Below are 23,020 nucleotides of genomic sequence, written 5' to 3'. Positions count from 1 at the left end.
GACAGAATAATTCTAAATCTTGACACTGCAGCTCCAGACCTGCCAAGCTGTGACAGCTTGAAAAATGCTTGAAAACAGAGCCAAAAATGAATGACTCTCATCCCCGGATGAGTTTTGGAGCCGCTCGAGACTCAGGCTGGCGTGCGGTAAACAACCCCTCCCGCTCACACGGAGGGCCGTGGTGCCGCCAGGCACACAGCAGCGCCGTGCACGCAGCTCAGCGCCACGCAGCGCTCCCCGCAGCCACCGGCCCCGGACCCCCCACGCTGGGAGCAGCTGATGCTCTGCGACGTGACGGCCTGCAGCACCCCGTGGGGACAGGAGGCGCTCGCAGGGCTCGTCCACAGAATGGCTCTTTGCAGGAAGGGCCGCGGAGGCTGAGGGCAAGGCTGAGCCCTGCGCGCTGCTCAGCTCCTCCAAACAAGCCTGTTACAGCTCCGCCTCCTGCAGAAGTGCCCCCCGCTCCCCCAGCGCCCACCGGAGGCACCCCGTGCTCCGACACGGCAGCTCAGCCCTCCTCTCGACCCGCAGCCACACGGATAGGGTCGGGGCTCCTCCAAAAGTGTCACCCGGCGAGCTCGCAGCGGCGTGTCGGAATGGGAGCGGCCGCCGCTGGGCGAAACGAGGGGACGGGCACAGATGCGGCTGCTGCAGGGGAACAGGGCCGGGGCGGCCCCGCGAGGGACAGGGGGGCAGGATCCAACCCGGCGGTACCGCAGGGGACGGGGACGTGCGGTCCGGACCTGAGCCCCGGGCCACAAGCAGGCTGCGCGGGCCGCCGCGGGACACAGCGGTGGGGCGATGCCGGAACCCCGGACCCGCTCGGTACTGCCGCCAGCCGGGCCCCGCCGGCGCCGCCCGGGATCGAGGCGGCTCCGGGCTCACCCCAAGGGAAGGAAGCGGCCCCGGGCTCCCCTCGCGGAGAGGCGGCGGCCCAGCTCCCGACGAGCCCCCGGGCGGGGCAGCGGCCCGCAGCACTGCGGAAGGCCCCGCGGGACGCCGCCGGCCCGGGACCTGCCGGAACCCCTCGCGCAGCCCCCGCTCCGCCGCGCGGCCACGGAACCGCCGCCTCCCGCCACCCCCGTGCCGCCCCGAGCCGCGCTCAGCGGGTCTCTTACCCGCACTCAAGTTACGGAGGAGGCCTCATTGCCCTCACTCAACATGGCGGCAGCGGCGTCGCGTCACGTGGGAGGCGGGAGGGCGGGGCGAGGCGGGCGGCGCCATGTCGCGTGCGGGCGGCGGCGGGGCCCAAAGGCAGTGGGGGAAGCAGGAAGGAACGGCGCCGTCTCCTTCGCTCGGTGCCTCTCGGGTGCAGCTGGGATGCCCTATTTTATGTCCCGGTCGAGTTCACACGGGAAAAAATACAGCGGTGTCGCATCACTGAATTGCGGTCTTCTAGCCTCGAATAAAAAAAACATCCAACGTCCGTCTCACGCCACGCCTCTCCGCGTGCAGCGATCACGGCGACAAATGGCGCCGCCGCGCAGCCGGGGACGAGGCGAGCCCGCCTCCCAGTCGCCCTTAACCAACATGGCTGCCGCCGCCTCGCCCCGCCAGCACGTGTCGCGCGCGGCGCTCCCGCGGGGAGCCGTCCGGCCCCGCCCGCCGTCGCTAGGCGACCGCGGCTCTCGCGAGAGCGACGGAGGCGGCCAAGATGGCGGACGGGGCGGGTAGCAACGGGGACGCCGCGGCGCTGCCGGTGGGCAGGGAGGCAGGTGAGCGGCCCGGGGCGGGGGAGCGGCCCGGCGGGCGGCCCCGGGGGGGCGGCCGGGCAGAGTCGGAGCGGTTCGGGCTGAGCGCGGCGTGTGTTGGCAGTGGAGCGGCTGATCCGGGAGAACGGGCACATCTTCACCGAGGCGCAGTGCAAGGTGTGCAGCGCGCTGCTCATCTCCGAGTCGCAGCGCCTGGCGCATTACCAGGTGAGCGCCGCGCCGGGCGGGGCTGTGGGCGGCCGGGCAGGGCCGGGTAACGCTGTCACTGCCCGCAGAGCAAGAAGCACGCCAACAAGGTGCGGAGGTACCTCTCCATCCACGGCGAGGAGGAGCTAGCGGCCGGGAAGAAGATGAAGCTGGACGCCAAGGTGAGACCAGGGCCGGGCCTGAGGGGTCGTGGGCTGAGCTGCGCACTGCCGGGCTGCCCTTCTGTTCCCTTGTGCTCTTAGAAATAAGCCGTGTCGGTGAGTACGGCTCTTGTCGCCTTGCCCTCCTAAAGAACTGCACGTTGCCTCCTACTGAAAGGCCCTCTGAGAAGAGCAGGGGAGCAGCAAGCTGCCGGGAATATCGCTGTGTGCGACATCTCATTTCACGGGCAGCGCAGTGCAGGGTGCACGGTTTGCTGGATTTTGTTTTGCACTTCTTAAGTTTTATTTCTTGGTAAGGAGAACACGCCTGCCAGCTGTCTGCTCTGTGACTCATTTGGGAAACAGATTCTACTTCTGTGATTGCTTCAGCTTTAGTCCCTAACCCTCATAGGTTTGTTGTATGGATGGAGGGGAGATGAAGGAGGTTGCCTTCATGCAATGCGAGGCCTAACAGTGACTGCTGCTGCCTGCCCAGCTGGCATTCTGATGGCCCACCTGATAGCAGTGCTTGTGCTCCTTAGCTCACACCTTAGAGAGCAGGGGTCAGATCGGCTCCTGCTGCCGTGCAGTTAGCCTTGTGCTGGGTCCGTGAAGGCCCTGACATCTCCTCTACCTGAAGTGTTTCACTGAGACTGAGAAAACAGAATCTGAAGCAGGAACACTGTCTGGTGAAGGAGAGGATGATGTGTGCCGTGGAAGTCCCATTCAGTCAAACAACAACTTCAACTTCACATTCAGTATATCTGAAGATTTAGTTTCTTGAATGCCTTAGAATTCCTCCTAGTAACAAACTTTCCAACCTCAGCCACTCTGTGGTTCTGTGCACACAGGAGAGCAAGCAGGAAGGCACCAACGGGGAGGACAGGAACAAATGTTGTCCCATCTGTAACATGACCTTTTCTTCTCCTGCTGTGGCCACGTCTCACTACCTGGGGAAGACTCATGCCAAGAATGTGAAGCAGCAGTCCCCTAAAGTGGAAGGTAAGTCTGTCTGTAGTGCCTTTGTGTTGTGAAGCTCAAACTAGGAAAATGCTGCATGTGATGATTTTCCATTGAGAGGTGCCATTGGACATGTCTTCCTTTTTGTGTGTGTGTGTGGTCTTGCCTTGTGTGTGTGGTCCCTGAAGCAGGGAAAGCCAGCAGTGTGCCTCCAGATCCACAGCCTTTATCAGCAGCGTGCTTGGTAGAATGGCTTGGCTAAATGTTCCTGCATGCAAGGAATGGGACAGAGCCCATTGTTGTTCATGCAGCTGTAGAAGCATCTGTCACAGGATGTGATGCTCGCTTAAAGCTTACAGGGACCAAAGCGACCGGTGAAATGCCCATGAGATGAATCGGTCAGGCCTGCTCAGCTACAGAGCTTCAGTGGTTCAGGGACTTCTAAACTGCAAACAGCTGGAAGCTGGGAGAGTGACACTGGGAAGTGTGAGTGTGTGCTCGTCCTGAGCTCGTGCTCTGCCTCTGCTGTCTGCCGTGGCCCATTCTCAAGGCAGGCCTGACTGTGAGAAGCCTTCAGGAAAGCATACGTGGTCTGGTGTCTGCCACTTCCCCATGAGAGGAGCCTGCAGGTGTGAGCTCCTCTCTGGGGTTTGTGCCCCTGCTGGGAGTTGCTTTACCACGTGCCTTCCAGTTCTGGAGCAATAAGGGAGGAGACTGGAGCAACACGGGTTTGTCTGGAGGGCTAGCTTTCTTTTGGGGCTGTTTTATGGTTTTAGTTTTGGGTGGGTTTTTTTTTTTGTTTGTTTGTTTTGTATTTTTGTTTGTTTGTGTAATGCATGTTTTGGGGAAATAAAACTGCCTTTTTTTTTTTCTGTCTAACTGACCAAGAGTTTGGATTCATCCCACAGACGTGGTGCCTCCACAGAAACATCCTGCTACCCTCCCTACCTCTACTGTATCTTCTAATGAGGAGAACAAGGACATTGCAGACCCAGACAAGTTCTGTAGCCTCTGCCATGCCACTTTCAACAACCCCCTTATGGCAAAACAACACTATGTAGGCAAGAAGCACAGAAAGCAAGAAACCAAACACAAGCTGATGGCACGCTATGGCCGAACTCCTGACGCACCGGCATCGTCCTTCCTGGGTGAGTTCTCAGCAGGCAGGCTGGTAAGGAGCTGGAGAGCAGGGTGGGAGAGCAGCAGTGTGCATCTGGCAGGTCTCTGAACGAGGGATTCTGTGTGGAGGGAGCAAGGGAGGATTGCCCATGGTGAGGATCTTGGTGATGCCCCGTAAGACTGACCTGGTTGGTACTGTAATTCCTTGGCAGCAGGAGAGGTTTTTTAGACTGTAGCTGCTGGTGAGGAACTTTGAGATGTGTTTTGCAATGCTGTCTCATCAAGTACGTGTCCTTTTTATTCTCTGTGTGGATAATCCAGGGATTTTGGCCAGTGCTGTTGCCAGCTAGGTGGATTGCATCCAAAATGGAAAGATAAAAGTGGCATTTGATGCTTAAAAAATGTCTGAGGGACTGGGCAAAGATGGAAGAAATAGGTTTAACTGCACCTGCTGCTTCAAAGCGCGTGAAAGCCAGAGAGATTTCTCCCTGAATGCTTTCTGCCTCTGTGTGGGCACTTCATCTGATGAACTAATGCAACTCCATCCGGAGCAAGCAGGAATGTGGAAAAAATTGAGCTATTAAGGAGGAACTTTGGGCAGACAGTTAACACTCATTTGGTTTATGATCTGTTCCTTATGAGTGCTTCTGTATGATGAAAGCCCTTGCAGTCCAGTGAAAGCATTAGGAGCTCACAGTGAACTCCCTTGTTCTTTCTAGCATCCTTCTGTTGGACCAGGAAGTGTGTAGTACCCTGCTGGATGCTTGAAGTATATAATAAGCAGACAAATCATCTTAAAATCTTCTTCAAGGGCTTCTTTCTCTGTCATAAAAATGCCCGTAAGCAGAAGATTAATTATTCTAATTCTTTGCGGGCCACCTTTAGCTACTGGTAGCACTTATGAGGAATTAAACTCAATTATCCCAGTAATATTCTCTCCCACATCGTGTAGTCATGTGGGAGATGGAAAAGGTGCTTCATATCTTGTGTTGCCCATCTGCTCTTTACCTAATTAGCGGGGCCTGATCAATGGTTCCATTTTGTTGTGACTCAGGCTGTGGAGCCCCAGCCCAGGCTGGGTGTGCAGGCAGTGCAGTTGCCACGTGATTGATGCGATTTGTGGAGAGCTTACAGAGCTGGAGTATCTCCATCCACATCTCTGTGTTGCTTAAGCTGTTCCAGGCGAGGTTACAGAGCTGTGGTGTGGTGTGGAGCTGTTCTGGTGGGACAGGCTGCACTCAGGGATGTATTTTCCTGCTCCCTTTGCCTGTCTCTATGTGCTGGCAGCCATGCTAAGCTGGCATGCCAGCATAGTTCTTCCCAGCCCAAACTTCTCGTTCTCTCTTACAAAACTAGGATTGAAATCAGACTTACACTTCAGTAAAGGCTCTGGTCTCTGAACATACGTTCCCTGTTGGGATCTGGCCCTCGGCAGATGAAGATGTGTCATTGACAGCAGAGCCAAGATGCCTTTCTGCTTAAAGCTCCTCCGGGAGCCATTCATGTGGGGTGCCGGAGTGTTCCCTAAATAACCTGTCTACCTGATTTTCAGCAGGGATATCTTGCCCTCAGTTGTGAAGGGAGGTGGGTGTGAGGGCTGTGACAGCTCCTCCGGCCCTTCGCATCCAAACCCAGCCGTTCTGAGAGTTAAACGGTGCCCACTGGAGTCTGAAATCTCTGTGGGGCAGCAGCCAGATGGGGAGGCGTCTGCTGTGCCACGTGTGGTGCTTCTCCCTCAGTGGTTATGCTGCTCTGCACCCCCTGAGCGAGTGCCCCCTTTCCCCTTAAGGAAGTGTTTACTTTGTGAGACTCCCAGGCAGAGCCCTTCCCCAGAGAGCCGGAATTGAGGAGCACGTAATGCTGCAGGGATGCATGCCAGCACTTTCCCATTACGGGCTGCTGTGGCCAGCTCTGCTGCTTTGCCTGCTTCTTTGCTATCCGACCCCCAGGACTCTCATTCCAGCAGGAGCTGTGGTGACGCACAAACCACTGCTCTGCCTCCTGCCACTATTGTTAAAGGCTTCTTCTTTTTGCAGTTAACTGATAGCTGGCTGTACCTGAAGGGCCTGAGGATAGAGTTTAGTATTCCCAGCTGGCGCCTCAGCAGGGCTTAGCAGAGCACTGCGCTGTGGAAATTGACGTTGTGTATAATCTCCTCTGGCTGCTTTTTCTTTTTTTCTTTTTTTTCTTAATTGAAACATCAAATGTACAGATTTACTGCCTCCCTTGATTTTTTTAGGAGATGTACAGATCAGGAGAAGTGGGAATTTTGGAGAAAAGTGGAGTTACAGAGGCAGTAGAACATCAGGTTTGGTGTACTAATTGCTGAGTTTTCACCTCATCTGAAAGTGTGAACTGGTTACAGGAAAGGTGTGTTTGGTTTTGTAGATAACAAACCCATGTTCTGATCGGGAAAGGTTTTCTGGCTCTTTCCCTCTTACCCAGAGGCTGACTGGTATCTGGCAGGGTATGGGATCCTGCGACCTCCCTGCCTGGTCAGGCTATTCGTGTGCTACTTGCTTTGTTTAGCAGTTATTTAACACATCAAGTGATCGATTATCTCACTTGTTTCTACCTCAGGCACCAAGTTGTTGGCTAGCTGTGCTGTGTGTGTTAACATTGATGTCTGTTTCAGCTGGGAAGGGCTATCCCTGCAACACGTGTAACATAGTACTGAACTCCATAGAGCAGTACCAAGCTCACATCAGTGGCTTCAAACACAAGAATCAGTAAGTAACTTTCTTGTTTAACTATGTCTCTAGCCTTGCTTTTCACACTGTTTTCAATATAGCTTTAATGCAGTTTTGCATGTGTATTTCAAGCTGGCCCTTGCAAACAGAACAATATTCGTGCAAGCTCGTGCTGTTTGTTCTGAAGCCAATTAACTGGTGTAGGTTTGCACCCCCTCAGCCTCTTCAGCAGCTCCCTCTGCAGACAGCTCAAGGATGCTGCTGTAGCAGAAGTGCCTTTCAACTGCTTTCATTTCTCAGAGGTTCAGGTCTGCGTGGCCCCCTGCAGTGAGCACATCCATCGTGATTCTTGTTGAACAGCACTTCTGTAGGAACCAAGATGTGAATTAAAGCAAAGTGTGACGTAGCAGAGGTCTGCTTGGCATTCTGGCCTCTCTTGGAGCTGCTTGTTCTAAAATTTGGCACGTAGTCAGCACGCTCCAGAAACCTAGAATGTATTTCTGAGCTCGCTCTCCAAACTGGTGAGTTAAACAAGATAATCCCCTGCACGTATTGGTCATCTTGTGCCAGGGAAATGATTAATGTCACACGTACTTATTCTGGACAATGGCAGAGTTCAGATCTCTGATTTCAAAGCATTACGTTAAGGAGGGTTGATAACTGACCTGGGGTGCTGAGACAGCTGAGGAGCTGGTCAGTGAGTTGGAAGAAAGAGGTATTAGGAAATACTGCCTGAAGTGGTGACCAAATATCCCAGAAAGACCAAAAGGGAAACTGGAATCTTGCATATACCCGTGGAATAACAGCCCCGTTACACTCTTGAGTATTTGATTGGGAGGCATAAGCCTTGTCTGTCCCTTTGTGAAGGCCAGCTCTTGGAAAGCACAGCAGGATCAGTGGATGACAAATGTCAAGCCTGAATTGATCCCGTTCTAGAAGGATAACACTGAAGGCATTCCCAACATGCATGCATAACCGCTCACTTTAAGGACATGGATGCTGTTCCAGCCAAATAACTCCCTTTCAGAAAGCTGCTTCTGGATTTTGCTGTTAAGTCGTGTTCCAGGCCAGCTTCTGCAGTCTGAAAGGAGCCAGGATACTTGCTTTGTAGTGGAAGCTCTTTACGGTCCTTGAGCTAAGCAGTAGCTAGTTCTGCCATACTAAAGGTGTCTGTTTACACACATACACACACAGAGGGTAAGAAGCCACTCAGAAGCTTTTCTGGCAAGTTGTTGACTTGTCTATAGGAGGCTGCTACTCTGCTGGCAGCCGTGTTTTCTGGGCACTGAGTGCAGCTGACAGATTTCAGAGCCATTCTGACACTGTTTCCTTTTTTCCCTTCTTTTCCTCTTTCTCCCTCCGATGCCCAGGATGCCAGGAGCAGTGCCAGTTGTAGGACCATTCCCACCACAGCAGTATGTCCGGGAAGAAACAACTGCTCCAGGAGGCTACAGTTACTTCAGCCAAGACTTCTAGAGCAAGTTGCAGCACTGTTCTTGGAGTTGTTGACGGCCCAAGAACACGCATCCTTTGCCAGCCCACAATGGTTTCATTATCCCTCTGGATAAGCAAAGCCCTACCCTCCTGTATGCACCCGTTGAGCAGAACAGGGACTGAATCTGTCCGAAAAAGGATCCAGCTGGAAGAGACTTGGTAGACAGCAAATACTTCACTCCCTTAGAGTAGTTTTCATTGTGTAATTGCTTCCTGTAAAGGTGGGTGCGGTGTGAGAGGAAGTGTGTATCTGGTATAAGGAGAGTCTGGCAACAGGCTGGTAACATCTACCTCCTCCCTTACCAGAGCAAATAGTGGATTCCTGCACCTGGAGGCCAGCAGCCCACGCTTAGAGGTGTGAATGGGACACCTTGTGGGTTGTTTGGCTTTTTGCAGACCTAACATAGGAAATGGCAGCGTGGCATCTCTTGTCGTGACTCCTCTGGGCAGGTTTGTTTGCAGAGCTCCTTGAGGCACTGATTGCCATCAGAGCCTCTGGCAGTACTGCAGTTGAGGAGTTGTGTTGTTTGGTGTCTGACAGGTAGTCGTGATTTGTGGTGTGCAGTGCTGCTGCTGGGAGCGGAGGGCTGATGGAGGAGTTGGAGCTCTTGTTTCTCCAGGCAGCTCAGCCCTCTGCTCTGAGGATTTCCACGTGGAAGGAAGAAACAGTTTAGCCTGGTTTCCTATGGAAACAGGTGTATGTGATCATTCACTGTGTGTGTCTTTACCCCTCATAACTTAAAGTAATCTCAAACTTGGCAGTGGTGGAAATCTCCAAGACCCAAATGCAATCAGCAGAGGAAGGTGAGCAGGAAGAGTCCATCTGGGGTTCTGTGAGGGTCTGTGCATAAGTGCAGTGTTTTCCCTACTGCCAGCAAAATATTGATAGGGAAGGAGGAAAAAAAAACAAAAAGAGGAGGTAAATATAGAAATAACAGAATACTGTAGTATGGCTTGGTTGAATTGTTTGCTGGCTGAAAACCTACAAGCTCTTTGGCAACCTGACTTAGCTCTTCATTAGACACTGCTTGCCCAACCCCTCTCCTCAAAGTCCTTACGCATTTGTACCATCGTGGAGATGTTCTGCCTTTCGAACGTGGAAATTAACGATGGTCTCTTCGTGTTGCTGCACTGTACTGGATGTTAGATCCAATGTACTGGATCTGTTAGAAGAGCCCCGAGAAGGAAGGGGGGCCATCTGAGGCTGTTGTGCATTTGGGATGAGTTGTGCAGATGTTCTGCCCTTGAGCTAGGGCTGTGCTGTTCTTTGCTGGCCCACCGCAGGAGCCCTGGTGTCGGCTGGCTTCGTGCTCAGCGCCAGCGCCCCGTGTTGGGCAGCCCATGGCTTTGTCCCAGCCTCAGTGCCTCCGTGGAGCTGAGAGTTGGCCAGGCTGGGCCAAGTGCCACTGTTTTCCTTCCACGGGGCAGGAGGACAGACCTGCCTGGCCGAGAGGAGCAGAGGTGATGGACGTGCTGCCTCCCACTGCTGCAGCAGCTGCAGGAGGGCAGTGTGGGGCCCTGCGCTCCCGGTGCTGCGTTCCAGGCCGAGCAGCTGCCGTCTTTGCGAGGCTGAGAGCCAGGCTGGGGGGGCACTTCCAAAACCCTGCGTGCGCTGGTCAGGTTAAGCAAGGAGAGGGAGTTGGTTGTTAATCTCTGCACTTGGAGTGAGTGCCTTCCCTCCCCGCTCGAGGCTGTGCACGAGCTTTGTTTGCCTTCACCCAGCACAGGATCTGCCATCTCCCCTTAGGACAGGCTCCTGCTGGGCTGGGTTCGCCTTCCTGATGTTTTCCAGTCTTGCTGTAATGCTGAGGGCTGACCTTAGCCTCCTGCTTGAGAGGGAGTTTTGTTAAGCTAAGCAAGCTGATCAACCAGCAGAAAATTGCAGTGAAGTAAAGGAAGCATTGTGTGCCTGGTGGCACTGGATGGCCTCCAGCTCTGATCTCCACTGCTTAGCTCTCGTCTCGCTGCACGAGGGCAGGTGCCTGCTAGCTGTGCTGTGCATTGAACCAACAGGTATCCATTTCCAGCACTGCCCAGTCCAGTGTGTCGCTCCATTCTGTGTACTGACAGTTTTGCCTTCCTCTGTACATGATGTTTGTGTATCTGCTGTTTCCCTAAGGTGAAGCTCTCCAAATAGAGTGTTTATTACTACTTCTGGGTGCTGCTTCTTTACTATAGCCCTTCCTGGGTTTTTGCCATCCTTCAAAGTAAAGAAGAGGGTACAGACCCCTGTGACTTGTTTGGGAGGGGTGGGAGGCTTGTGTTCCCATCTGCTATCCCCAGGCACCCTGAGATCCAGACAGAGCCACCAAGTGCCTTCCTCTGTGCTCCACTGGCACGTCTGCATGGCCTGGGGCACACCAACGTCACCAAGGGGAAGGCAGGACAGTCTGCACACACACAGTGCTGGCGCTTCTGCAGACTGTTGTGTTGCTTGTGCTGAAAACATCCGTCACAGCCACAGGGCACGGGGCCGTTTTCTGGCAGCTGGGGAGCAGAGTGATGGTGTGCAGCCACTCCCCTGTCTGCACCGCGCCTCACTGGGGCAGGATGTGCTCCAGCACGGCCTAGATGGGTGCCCCCCATTGCCTAGCTGCAGGCTGTGCCCAGGCTACGTCCTGGTACTGCAGCACCCACGGGCACCCAGCAGCACGGTGCCACAGGAGCTGCGGCCTGGCGATGGGGCGGTGTGCTGGGGGAGGCAGAGCACACTGTGGCCCTTTTGTCCCACAGCGGTGCTGCCTGCCCCTGCCCGGGCCCCTGCGGGCAGCACCTGGCTGTGCCGGGGCTGCAGCTGCCGTGGCCAAGCCCCAGCGCCTTCCGTGCTGGCAGTGAGCGCAGGGTGTGGAGCCGCCACGGCCACATCCCCGTGGAGGTGCTGCCATCCCCGGCTCTTTCATTGCCAGCTCTGCAGAGCCTGCCCAGCTGAGCCCCGGCACGGCGCTGGGACCCCTCAGCTGGGGAGGAGCGCAGCCCCATCTGCAGCCCTAACCACTGCCCTCCCTCGTGGTCCTGCTGTCTCCAGCAAGTAAATCGGGTGCAGATGTGGGGCTGGGTGCCTGCTTGCCATTAGGGTTTGGGAACACAGCGGTGGCCCAGCTCCTGCCTTGCAGCACCCTGCTGCTCCCGGGGTATCCTGCCTTTGAGCCCTGCAGCACGGCTTGCTCAGCACATAGGGTGTGCAGCATCCTGGGTGGCAGCACCCATACAGACTGTTCCTGAGCATGGCATGGCTGTCCCCAGAGGGGCTGTAGGATGCAGCTCATGCTGTGCTGCAGGATGTTCCCTGCTTGCCTTGGAAAGAGCTCAGTGCCTGCTGATGAGGGCTTGGTTGAGGCTCACGTCCCTCACTTGGCAGCCCCTGTGCCAGGCCTGTGTTTTCATCTCTCCAAAGGGAACAACAACAGGTTCATGTTTGCCAAGTGGTGCCTGGTTAAACCTTAACCCACCTGCCTGGGTTGCTCCATGGGTTCCTCCCTGTGGGAGATAAGGATCAGCAGGAATGCAGCATTCTGCTCCCTGGCCAGCAGGAACTGAGCTCCTGCCCTGAGCCCGCTCTGCAGGACGAGCTGTAGGGCTGGGACCTGTGTCCCACAGCCAGCTCCTCCTTGCCCAGCAGCCATGCACCCACAAGGCTGGAGCAGGCACCAGTGCGGCTGACCAGCAGGCTGCAGGCTGTGGCCGGGGCAGCGAAGCCAAGTGCTGAGGGCAGTGGGGCTGCACAGAGCCGGTGGGTACTCTCACATGGCTCTTGTGGCCCCGCTCGCTCGGCCTCAGCATCCCGACGCCATGCATGCAGGGTGCTGAGAGCCGGGGACCTGCATCCCAAACAACAGCCGTTCAGGAGATGCCAAGAGAAACTTCCACGAGGAAAGAGCCCCCTGGGCTCCGCCCCCCCCAAGAGCTGCTGGCCGTGCACGCTGGCCGCAGGTGCGACCGCAGCAGGACCGGCGGCGAGCGCTGGGGCCAGGCACAAGGGGCGGCTGTGTTCCCGCAGCCCCGGCTGCCTTCCAAGAGCAATATTGTTGGCACCAGGCAGGCTCCCTGCGCCGGCAGTGCATACATGGGCCTTTCATGACGGGAGTGGGGATGATTTACTGCCTGGGGGAAGGGGCAGGGGTGGGAGGATGGAGCCCCTGCGCCCAGCCCCTCATGCGTGCCGCTGCTGCGGGGCCCCGCACACGAGCGGGGCTGTGGGTCTGGCTGGGCACAGGCAAACATTGGAGATCACCTCTCACGGGGCAGAGCTCCAGCTGCCCCATGCACCCCGTGCCCACTTCTGAGCACCCCCACCCTGGGCAGCTCAGTGGCCATGGGAACGCGTGCTCCTCGTGGTGCTGTGGCAAAGCAAGGTTCCAGGGCAGGGCCGTGCTGTGGCACAGGGATCCGGCACTGGCACAATGCCCCCTTGTTGAGCTGCTGGCGTGGCGGTGCTATGGCGGTGCTGCCGGAGGCGGGCAGCAGGCGGTGGGCTGTGCTGCCGTGAAGGGCTTTTTGTTTGCCTTCAGTTGCTGCTATAAATCAAGCAAGGCAGCCCAAGCCCCCCGGCCCCTTGGCTGGGAGGGGAGCAGCTCCCTGCAGCCAGCACCCCACTGCCCCGTCCTGGCAAGGGACGAGTTGCCGGCACGGGTCCCATGTGCCTGCCTGGCTCCATCCCCACTGCAGGAACCAGGCGGGGATATGGGGGGTCTCGATGCCCATCCCAGGCTCCCAGCACTCTTGCAGGGTTTCGTGCATCCCTCCCCAGACAGCCGCAGGGGATCTGCTGCTCCCAACACTCGGGGCTCGGCTGCTGCCTCTGCCTCACTGGGCATCTCCGTGCCCCTCGCTTTTGGTGTGGTTTGGTTTAAATCGAGCCGAACCCAACATTTTTCTGCGCTTCCGGCACTTTGCAAAGTTCTGCAGAGGCAACTGCTGCTCCGTGAAATTGATGTTCTCGTCCGCTTCACGCATCGGCGGGAATGTGCCGTGCAGAACAGCTGCTGGGGGCTGCGGCGGTGGGGGCTGCGAGAGGGGAGCGGGAGCCCAGGAGGAGAGCGGCCGTGCACGGGATGAGGCACTGCTGCGCCCCGAAGTCACGGCGCCGAGGGACGGGGGTGACAGCGGCAGCCCCGAACGGCGCAGCACCGCAGCTCCGTCGCAAAGCGGCTCCGGGAGGAGCTCCGGGGCTCGGCTCCCGGCTCCGTTCCCGCACGGACCGGAGAAACGGGACGCGGCCGGGACTGCTCCCGGTGCCGGGGGTCCCTCCGGGGAGAGGTGTTTATGGCGCGGATTAGGGCCGGGCCGGCCCCGCCTCGCAGCCCCGCGGTGTTTTACGACGCAGCCTTATGGGCTCCTAATGGGGGTCACGGCCACTTGATGGCCCCGGCAGCGATAACGCCGCGCTAATTGCAGCGGCGGCAATTAGCCCGCGCGCCCCGGCACGGGAACGGCGCCCGGCAACGCGCGGCGGGGGCTCCGGGCTGCGGGCTGTGGGCGGCGCCGCGGCACGGCCGGGGCCCGGGGGCGGGGGACGGGGGGTGGGCAGCGGGCAGCGGGCGGGGCCGGAGCCGCCCCCGGCGAGGCCGCCCGCGGCGCCGCGTAACCCGAGCGCCGCCCTACAAAGTGCCCGCGCCCTCGGCACAGCGCGGCGGGGTGAGAGTCGGGGCCGCCATGGGGCCGCGGCGCTGAGCGGAGCCCGCCCGGCCCCGCAGGACTTTGCTCGGGCCCTCCCCGCCGCGGCCGGTGCGGAGCTGGAGGAGCCGCGCCGTCGGGGCTCCGCGCAGCCGGCTCTGCCCGACGGCCGCGGGGCAGCGCAGCTCCTCGCCGCGGAGCAGCTTCCCGCGGGAGGCCCGGAAGATGCTGCCGCTCTGGCTCGTCCTGGCGGGACTGCTGCTGGCGGCCGGCCCGGCCTCTTCCCACCGTGGGGAGATGGAGCCAGGTACGGGTGGGACGGGGGGGGGGGGGGGGCTGAGGGCGGCTCCGTTACTGGCTTTTCCCGATCCCGCTTCTCGCAGCCTTCGCGGGTCGGCAGCCCGGCTGCGGGCTGTGCCGGCGCGGTGCGGTTGGCCCGTGGCGGTGCGGTGGTGCGTACGTGGTGCTGACAGCTGCGGGATTCGGGGCGCGGCGGCAGCGCGTGGGGCACGCGGACGGAGCAGGAGCTGCGGGTCCCGGCGCAGCCGTACGGTCGCTGAACCGCCGCTGCTTTGGTTTGTCCCGGCGGTGGTTTTACTCCGAGCGGCTCTGGGTTTGGAACGGAGCAGAATATTTGCTTTGGAACTGCTTTCCCAGTGTGGGCCAGGCCCGCGGTGTGGGGGAATTGTGTGGGGGGTGTTGATGCTGAGCGCTCCCAGTCCTTTCCCGTCCCGGTGCGTTAGGATGAACACGGGCACCCTGTGCCACGGGCCCCTCCGGAAGGACTGTGGAACGGGTGGCCTTGGCCGGGAACACGGCAGTGCCAGGCCGCGGGGGAAGCCTTGTTCCAGTGCCCGGGGGCAGAGTCCGGCCCTTGCACGAGTCTGTGGCCGGACGGGGCGGCCAGGCGCTGTGCCGTTGTGTGTGTGCTGTGCACACCGGGAAGAAACGTGGTGGGACCCTGCTGTCGGGGCGCGCTGTGCGCAGTGCTGAGCGCGTCTCACCCGGGCTGCAGAGCTGTTTGAGAGCCCGCTGCTGGAGTCGGAGGAGGAACACCTCCTGCTGGACCCGGGCAATGCACTGAAGCTGTACTGCGATGCTAACCAGAGCGGGTCCAGAGTGGTCTGGTACAAGGAGTCGCAGCTGCTGCTCCCCGGGCCCCGTGTCCGCCTCCAGCAGGGCGTTCTGGAGATCACCGAGGTTGCCTACGAGGACTCGGGGCTCTACGTGTGTCGGGTGCAGGGCTCCGGGGAAGTCCTGCGCAACCTCACCGTCTCTGTAGTGGGTGAGGGCCCAGAGCAGCGCTGAGGGGAGCACAGCCCGACTTCCCCATCCTGCAGACGGGCATCCCTCGTGACCCACTTTCCCTTGCAGACTCGCTGGCATCGGGTGATGATGATGAAGACAGCGATGGGGATGGTCCCCACGGAGACCGCAGCGAGGAGCCCGTCTATGTGCACAGAGGTAAGTACTGCCACGGGGGGAGCAACTGGGGGCAGCCCCCACCCAGGGCCGTGGAGCCGCATCCCACAGTGCTCGCTATCGCTCCCCAGCACCTTACTGGACTCACCCGCACCGCATGGACAAGAAGCTGTATGCTGTCCCTGCCGGGAACACGGTCAAGTTCCGCTGCCCAGCCTCGGGCAGCCCCAGCCCCAGCATCCGCTGGTTCAAGAACGGTCGTGAGTTCCGGGGGGAGCACCGCATCGGGGGCATACGGGTAAGGGCCCCCCCACGTCATCATCCCCTCCTGGTTTCTGGCTCAGCTGCAACCCCCTGAACCTGTTGCTCCCCATCGCAGCTCCGGCACCAGCACTGGAGCCTGGTGATGGAGAGTGTGGTGCCCTCCGACCGCGGCAACTATACCTGTCTGGTGGAGAACAGGTTTGGCAGCATCCGCTACAGCTACCTGCTGGACGTGCTGGGTGAGGGTCTGCAGGTGGTGCCGGGAGGGATCCCTACTGCCGCTGTGCTGGGGAGAGGGGATGAAGGCAGAGGAGCCCATCCTCATCTGCTCTACTTGAGCAGCCCTAGTGTCCCAGCACCTGAGGGAGGTGGGGTTGGGACACCTCTGGGTGCTGTGGTGACGCTGCCCCTGTACCCTGTGTGCAGAGAGGTCTCCGCACCGGCCCATCCTGCAGGCAGGGCTGCCTGCTAACACCACTGCCCTGGTGGGCAGCGACGTCGAGTTCTTCTGCAAGGTGTACAGCGACGCCCAGCCCCACATCCAGTGGCTGAAACACATCGAGGTGAACGGCAGCAACTACGGCCCTGACGGGGTGCCCTACGTGCAAGTGCTCAAGGTAGCATCCGGGGGGTGACAGGGGCACACAGAGCTTGTCCACACACGGGTGTGCTCACGGTCCCTCGCTCTGCCCACAGACGGCAGATATCAACAGCTCTGAGGTGGAGGTGCTGTACCTGCGTAATGTCACCATGGAGGATGCAGGCGAGTACACCTGCCTGGCAGGGAACTCCATCGGCCTCTCCTACCAGTCGGCGTGGCTCACTGTGCTTCCAGGTAGGGCTGGGATTAGGGCTGGGCTTAGGGCTGGAAGCAGCACAGGGACCGTGGTGTAGAATGATATGTGCTCTGCCTCTAGAAGAAGAGCTGGTGCACGAAGCTGAGGCCCCTGAGGCCAAGTACACCGACATTATCATCTACACGTCGGGCTCGCTGGCTGTGGCCATGGCCCTCATCATTGTGGTGCTGTGCCGCATGCAGACGCTGTCGAGCAAGCAGCCCCTGGAGCCCATGGCAGTGCACAAGCTCTCTAAATTCCCACTCATCCGACAGGTGAGGGCTGAGCTGGGTGCACCTTGGTGATAACTGGCCCTGCTGCCGCCATCTGTCTCTATCACCTCGTCTGTGGGGCTGCCCTCACCCGGTTGCCCCCAGCAGCACTGGGTCTCAGCATAAGTCCCAGGTGTCTGAAGGCTGCTGTGCTGTCCCTGCAGTTCTCCCTGGACTCCAGCTCATCAGGGAAGTCCAGCACATCGCTGATGCGTGTCACCCGCCTCTCCTCCAGCTGTGCCCCCATGCTGGCAGGCGTCGTCGAGCTGGACCTGCCTCTGGATTCCAAGTGGGAATTTCCCCGAGAAAAGTAAGGATCTGAGGAGGGCTGGGGCCAGCAGTGCCGTTGCCCATGGGCTCAGAGCGGGGTCAGCCCCTCGTGTGCTCATGGCTCTGCCTCCCCCTGGCAGGCTGGTGCTGGGGAAGCCCCTGGGTGAGGGCTGCTTTGGGCAGGTGGTGCGGGCAGAGGCGTACGGCATCGACAGGCAGTGGCCGGACCGAGCCGTCACCGTGGCTGTCAAAATGCTCAAAGGTAACGTTTCTGCTGTGGTGTCTGGGCACAGCTCTGCACTGGTGTCACCCCAGCACGCAGTGACACAGCCCTCTGTCCCCAGACAACGCCACCGACAAGGACCTGGCTGACCTCATCTCCGAGATGGAGATGATGAAGCTGATGGACAAACACAAAAACATCATCAACCTGCTGGGAGTGTGCACACAGGATGGTGAGGGGCTTGGGGGGGCAGGGGGCTGCTGGGGTGGATGGGGCAGGACTGAGTGCTGTGTGCCCTCCCCAGGGCCCCTCTATGTGATAGTGGAGTTCGCTGCCAAGGGCAACCTGCGCGAGTACCTGCGTGCCCGGCGGCCCCCCATGCCTGATTACACCTTCGACATCACGGAGCTGCATGAGGAGCAGCTCTGCTTCAAGGACTTGGTGTCCTGCGTCTACCAGGTGGCCCGCGGCATGGAGTACCTGGAGTCCAGGCGGGTAGGGATGGCGGTGTGCGCGCCACAATGTGGGGCGTGAAGGCTGGGCATCTCCTGGGGGTAGTGGTGCCGGGGGGCCTAGGGTGGGAGCTGCCATCTCACATGTGAGGTGATGTGTTCTCCCTGGCAGTGCATCCACCGCGACCTGGCTGCGCGCAATGTCCTGGTCACAGCAGAAAATGTGATGAAAATTGCCGATTTTGGCTTGGCCAGGGATGTCCATGACATTGATTACTACAAGAAAACCAGCAATGTGAGTGTGGGGCTAGGTGCAGGGCAGGGTGTGGGTGGAAATCCATAAGCCTGGCTGAGCTGAGGTTTGTTCCTGTAGGGCCGCTTGCCTGTCAAGTGGATGGCGCCTGAGGCCCTGTTCGACCGCGTCTACACCCACCAGAGTGACGTGTGAGTGCTGGGGCCATAGGGCTGCCGTGTGTTCAGGGTGAGGTAGCACTGCAGGGCCTTCAGCTGTAAGGCAGGGGTGCTCCATGGGGTGAAGCTCTGCTCTGGCACTGGCCAGGGCTCTCATCCCTGCCCTCGGGGCACAGCAGGGTGAGGGAAACAGGGCCCTGCCTGCTGTGAGAGGGGTCTGGGACAGTCACACCGTCCTGTGTCCATCGCAGGTGGTCTTTTGGGATCCTGATGTGGGAGATCTTCACCCTGGGTGGCTCCCCGTACCCTGGCATCCCCGTGGAGGAGCTCTTCAAGCTGCTGAAGGAGGGGCACCGTATGGACTGCCCATCCAACTGCACCCACGAGCTGTGAGTACTGGCGCTGGGGGGGTGGGTGAGTGGGGGGCGGCAGCACCTCCATAACGTGCCCTCATCCCAGGTACATGCTGATGCGGGAGTGCTGGCACGCGGTCCCCTCACAGCGGCCCACCTTTAAGCAGCTGGTGGAGGGGCTGGACAAGATCCTGGCAGCCATCTCGGAGGAGGTGAGGGGAGGAGGGGACGGCCCCTGCAGGGGCGCAGGGCAGGCAGTGACAGCGCTGTGTCCTCTTCAGTACCTGGACCTCTCCATGCCCTTCGAGCAGTACTCTCCCTCCTGTGAGGACACCACGAGCACCTGCTCCTCCGACGACTCTGTCTTCACCCACGACCCATTGCCGCTCGCTCCCTGCCTCTTTGCCTGCCCCAGTGGCAGGACTTAGGGGTGGCAGGGCCAGGCGATGCCAGCAAGTATCCACACAGGGCCGTTCCCCACTTCTCTGGGGCTTCGCTTGTTGGGGACTGAGCTCCTCCTCAACGGTTCTGCTTCGAGCCTGCAGCCTGGCAGCGTCAGCCCCTGCCTCACAGGGGTGGGCATCACCCCAGGGCCCCCCTGGCATCGCCTGGAGAGTCAGCTGTTGTCCAGTGCTTCAATGGAAGTGGCTCCTGGGTGCAGCCCCGCTGCCTGCTCTGTACATAGCCATAGAGATGAATATTTATGTACATGAAATATCGAGCTGATAAATTATTACTATTTTTTTTTTTTAATAGATCTTGGTGCAGTTTCTGGTCTGCTCCCAGGGGTGAGGGAGGAAGGCAGTGCTGCCGGGGGGGCAGTGCCACAGGTGCAGGAAGTGGGGTCCTGTGCCTCCAGCCCCACTCTAGCACAAAGCACTGTTGCATCTGTTCCCCATTAGCTGCTGTTGCGCTAAGCCACCGTGAACTCCGCTACCAGCATCGCCCTGAAATTGATCCACCAACTGCTGCTGGCTCCCAGGCTGGGAAAGAGCCCCGGGCCCCGCACAGTGGGGTCCCCCCTCCCCACCTAGACCTGCTCCGGGACACCCGATAAAAGTGAGTTATGGGCTCTGCACTGCCTTCTCCTAACCCCGGTGCCCCTGGGAGCGGGGTTTGGGAACTGCAGGCCTTGCTCCTGGTGCCCACCTTGCCTTATTGCACCCAGCTCAGCTCCACAGGGAATGTGGGCAGGCAGGGGCTGCAGCTGTCTCCCTGGATCTAGGGTTTCATCTCAGCTCCTCTGCTCCAGTAAGGGCTGGGTTTTGCCGTTAGCCCTGGGATCTTGTTTCCTTCTCCAGCTTCCAGCTGCAGGGGCAGCTCCAGTGGTGGGGAGCAGCCCCTCACACATATAGGAGCTGGCTCTGGGGAGCAATGTGCCCCAACCACAGGGCAGGTGGAATGAGGCCCCCTGGTCTCACCTACACACTTGTGCTGTGCTGGCACTGGGGTGCAGCCACCTTTGGCTGCATTGCATGTATTTTTGGAGTTGTCCTAGGGTTCTGCTCCCCACTGCAGGGGGAGCCCAGCCCTGCTTTCCCTCTCCCAGCTCCTGGCCATGGGGCCCTACTCCCCCTCTTCCCTGGATGTACCTCCCTCCACAGCTCCCAGACCACCAGCAGGTGTGAAACCTGCCCGAGCCCTACAGCCTCCCTGCCCCGAGGAAGGATCCCAGCTGTCCACTAATGTGCCAGAACCAATGCATTTAGCACAGCCCTGAATGGGGCATTCACATGCCGGAGGGTAAACTGCCCAGGCAGAGGGGGGGGCTGTCCAGTCCTGGCCCCCTGAGCCACAGGAGAGCCATCCCTGGGTTGTGCCTGGGGGTGGGACTGTGCCATGTCCCCTGATCTGTGTGCTCACAGGCTGGGGGCTCATCCTTACAATTCAGCACATGGGTGCCCCTAGCACCACTCCTGGGGTCCCAGCAGTGCCCAGCACTGTGCCCCAGTCACTACTCAGCATCTGCTGCTGTCCTGCACATCCGTGCATCCCCTCCATCTCAGGGCTGGGAAGCACTGGGCTGGACAAGGGTATGGGACATGGGGCAGGGGAGGCCGCAGGGCGTCCCGCAGCCTCGCACCAACTGGAAGATGGTTTTATTGTTGAACATTCCTGGTGTTTTCTGTCAGGGCTGAACCAATTGTCCTTAATCCGCCAGGCTCTGCTGGCCAAACAAGTGTGGCTGAGCCACCGGCATCCTGTCCCCACGAACAGGCCCCTTTTGTGAGGGGGATTTAGCGTGTAGCCCAGTAAATCCCGCTGGTTTCCTGAGGCACCGTTCCCACACGCCCTCCCCCAGCTCTGGGCCCTGGCACCGGGCCCCGGGAGGTGCCACGCTGCGGGGCCGGGGCTGCTTCACGCGGGACGTGGGACCTTTCCTGCTCCGCTGCCCACGGAGAGCCCTGAGTCCCGGGGGTGATGCTGAGTGCCCGGGGCACCGAGACGCTTCCTGATGCCAGCCCATTGCCGGAGATGCCTCCGCTTAACGACCCTCTGTTATCGGGAGGGATGGTGCCCTTGGCTTTTCTCCCCAAAACAAAGGAGCTGGGATCTTATCTCCCGGCAACATCTGGCTTTTGTGAGATGCAGAACACCTCTGCCCTGAGGCTGGGTGGTTGCTGGGTGCGGCAGGAGGCTGCGAGGCGCCGGGCTCTCCCCTCTGCTCACACCGCTCCGTGAGCACAGCCGGCCTCAGGCAACGAAGGGAGGGCAGGGAAACGGCACGACGGAGTCCCACGCGAGATTGGTATCCCACGCTGCTTCCCGGGAGCAGGGCTGAGGAAAGCGAGACATCCGCGTTCCCGGACATTGGCCTGCGACCAAACCCCCACGGCCGCACCGCTACGCCACGCCGTACAAAAAGCCCAACGCTTGCACTCTCCCGTGGATGCACACGCATGCACGCTTGCAGTATCGCGCCCACATCCCGGTGTACTCACACCATTGGAGCACGCGAGGCCCCCCTGCATAGAAACACTCTCCCCCCGCACGGCGCACACCGCGCACACCCGCACCCCGCGGGCAGCCTCGGGCCGCAGCGCTGCGGGGCTGTGCGGGCAGGGCGGGCCGCGAGCCCCATCTCCCGGCCGGCGGCGGCAGCTCCGTGCAGAGCGGCAGCGGAACGGTCGAGCGCTGCCCCGCTCTTCCCCGGCTCCCGGGACGTATCTGCGGGGAAAAACGTAACGAGGCCGGCGTGGGGCATCGCAGCTACCGCTGGCCCTGGGCACAGGGCTGCCAGCTCCGCGGGCAGCGAGGAGAACGCCGAGCCCGTCCTTCCAGCACTGTGCCGTAGCCCCGCGCCGATCGGCGCTGCCCTCTGCAGCTGCCCCGTCCCCCCACGCCGTGCTGGCGCCCGGTGACCGGCTTCGGGGCCCTGGTTCCCCACCTCCCCGTGCCCTCGCGTGTCCCGGGTCCGACGTTCGGGGCTGTGGGTAGGGCAGAAGGTGCCCAGAGAGGGGACCCCCGCGGGACTCCGCAGCCGATGGCGCGGCCGCGGGCACCGTGCCACCAGCACAAAGCAGAGCCCATCCCCACGGCCCGGGGCCTGGCGAGCCGCGCGCTCCCCGGGGAAGGGGCCCCTGCCGGCCCTGCGGGCAGGATGCTCCCCGCTCCTCTCCTCCTCTGCTTCCTTCCTCCCGGCCCGGCTAGCCCTCCCCCTGCCCGCCAGCTTTAACCCTTTCGCCCGCGCTCGCCAACCCCGCGTTCCCAGAACCCTTTGTGCTCCGCTGCGGGGCTGCGCTCCCCCCGGCCCTCAGCCCACCCCACGGCGTTGTGTGTGCGGTAGAGCCCAAGGGCCGCCGGGAAGGCGAGCGGGCGCAGCGGGCAGAGTCCCGCGGGGAAGGGCTCGGGCAGAGACCCCGCAGTGCGCACACAAAGGCGGCCATGGCTCTGCGCTGTGCTCTGAGCGGGAGCGCGGCGGCCGGAAGAGCGTCTGCAGGGACGGTGGCAGCCCCGCGAGAGCGGGTCGGATCGGGAATGGTGCCGTGTGGGGCTCCGGGACGGGGCTCAGGGGCTCGGGCCACGCTGGGGGTGCCCACGTGCTCTGTCCCCGGCACAGACACCAGGCCCTGCCCGCAGCACTCGTTCCCCCCCCCTCCCCCCCGAGAACAAGGGGGAACGAGGCGGGGGCCCATCCCGGTGCGGGGCCCATCCTGGCACCGCGTAGCCCCGGGAGGGCTGCGAGGCGCGGAGCCGCTCTGTGCCGCACGCGGAGCCCTGCCCGTCCCCGGGGGGTATTAAATAAAACCACCGCCTTTATTTTGGGAGTGTGACGGCGCGGCGCGGGGCACGTGGCTGCGGGAGGAAGGAGGGAAACGCGCTCCCGGGGCCTCGAGTGGCAAGGGCGCGGGGCCGCGTTCCTACGGGGCGCCGCGCCCCACGCGGGCCGCGTCACGGCGGTGGCGCATCGACGCGGGGACGGCGGCGGGGCACCTCCGGGCCGGCCGAGGTGGTCCCGTCGGGTCGCAGGGCGGTGCCGCCGGGCAGCGGGGCGCGGGGCGGCGCCCGACGCGGGGCCGGGCTGCGTCTTGCCGCGATCCCGCCGTGCCCACCTGCGGTCACCGTCGGCGGTCGGGACGCC

At 60.6% G+C, this 23,020-nt stretch overlaps 3 protein-coding genes across 19 annotated transcripts in view; 2 read left to right on the top strand and 1 right to left on the bottom strand.

Annotated features, from left to right (window-relative positions):
* The window catches only part of UIMC1 (ubiquitin interaction motif containing 1), a 33,519-nt gene extending 32,098 nt beyond the window's left edge, over positions 1–1,421 (bottom strand). For 3 of the 13 annotated variants that reach the window (XR_007379781.1, XR_007379782.1, XM_048960415.1), the window contains exon 1: positions 1,119–1,420. The gene's annotated coding sequence lies outside the window, so the exon portion shown is untranslated. Of the gene's footprint in view, positions 1–1,118 lie in introns of all 13 variants that reach the window. The other 10 variants (XR_007379780.1, XM_048960417.1, XM_048960419.1 and 7 more) reach the window with 6 other exon arrangements.
* Positions 1,422–1,586: 165 nt separating this feature from the next.
* Positions 1,587–9,444, top strand: ZNF346 (zinc finger protein 346). 2 transcript variants are annotated; one of them, XM_048960425.1, is made up of 7 exons: positions 1,587–1,715; positions 1,816–1,868; positions 1,988–2,080; positions 2,911–3,061; positions 3,928–4,167; positions 6,774–6,867; positions 8,199–9,444. In XM_048960425.1, the coding sequence occupies exons 1-7, from the start codon at positions 1,655–1,657 to the stop codon at positions 8,302–8,304; spliced, it is 798 nt and encodes a 265-aa protein (XP_048816382.1). In that variant the 5' UTR covers positions 1,587–1,654; the 3' UTR covers positions 8,305–9,444. The 2 variants fall into 2 exon arrangements, with proteins under 2 accessions (XP_048816382.1, XP_048816381.1); XM_048960424.1 differs by having other exon boundaries at positions 1,589–1,715; positions 1,816–1,919.
* A 4,477-nt stretch (positions 9,445–13,921) lies between these two features.
* FGFR4 (fibroblast growth factor receptor 4) lies at positions 13,922–22,453 on the top strand. 4 transcript variants are annotated; one of them, XM_048960849.1, is made up of 17 exons: positions 13,922–14,242; positions 14,951–15,220; positions 15,310–15,399; positions 15,489–15,655; positions 15,737–15,860; positions 16,048–16,238; positions 16,318–16,456; positions 16,539–16,732; positions 16,894–17,039; positions 17,140–17,261; positions 17,344–17,454; positions 17,527–17,717; positions 17,847–17,969; positions 18,048–18,118; positions 18,337–18,474; positions 18,545–18,650; positions 18,720–19,282. In XM_048960849.1, exons 1-17 carry the CDS (start codon positions 14,161–14,163, stop codon positions 18,864–18,866), a joined length of 2,412 nt encoding a protein of 803 aa, XP_048816806.1. In that variant the 5' UTR covers positions 13,922–14,160; the 3' UTR covers positions 18,867–19,282. The 4 variants fall into 4 exon arrangements, with proteins under 4 accessions (XP_048816806.1, XP_048816805.1, XP_048816804.1 ...); XM_048960848.1 differs by lacking the exons at positions 14,951–15,220; positions 18,720–19,282 and adding an exon at positions 19,341–22,453; XM_048960847.1 differs by lacking the exon at positions 14,951–15,220 and having other exon boundaries at positions 18,720–19,278.
* The last annotated feature ends 567 nt before the right edge of the window (positions 22,454–23,020 follow it).

The sequence above is a fragment of the Lagopus muta genome, chromosome 14 (genome assembly GCF_023343835.1).
Source record: "Lagopus muta isolate bLagMut1 chromosome 14, bLagMut1 primary, whole genome shotgun sequence".
Classification (NCBI taxonomy): domain Eukaryota; kingdom Metazoa; phylum Chordata; class Aves; order Galliformes; family Phasianidae; genus Lagopus; species Lagopus muta.
This window is presented reverse-complemented; position numbering and strand designations above follow the sequence as displayed.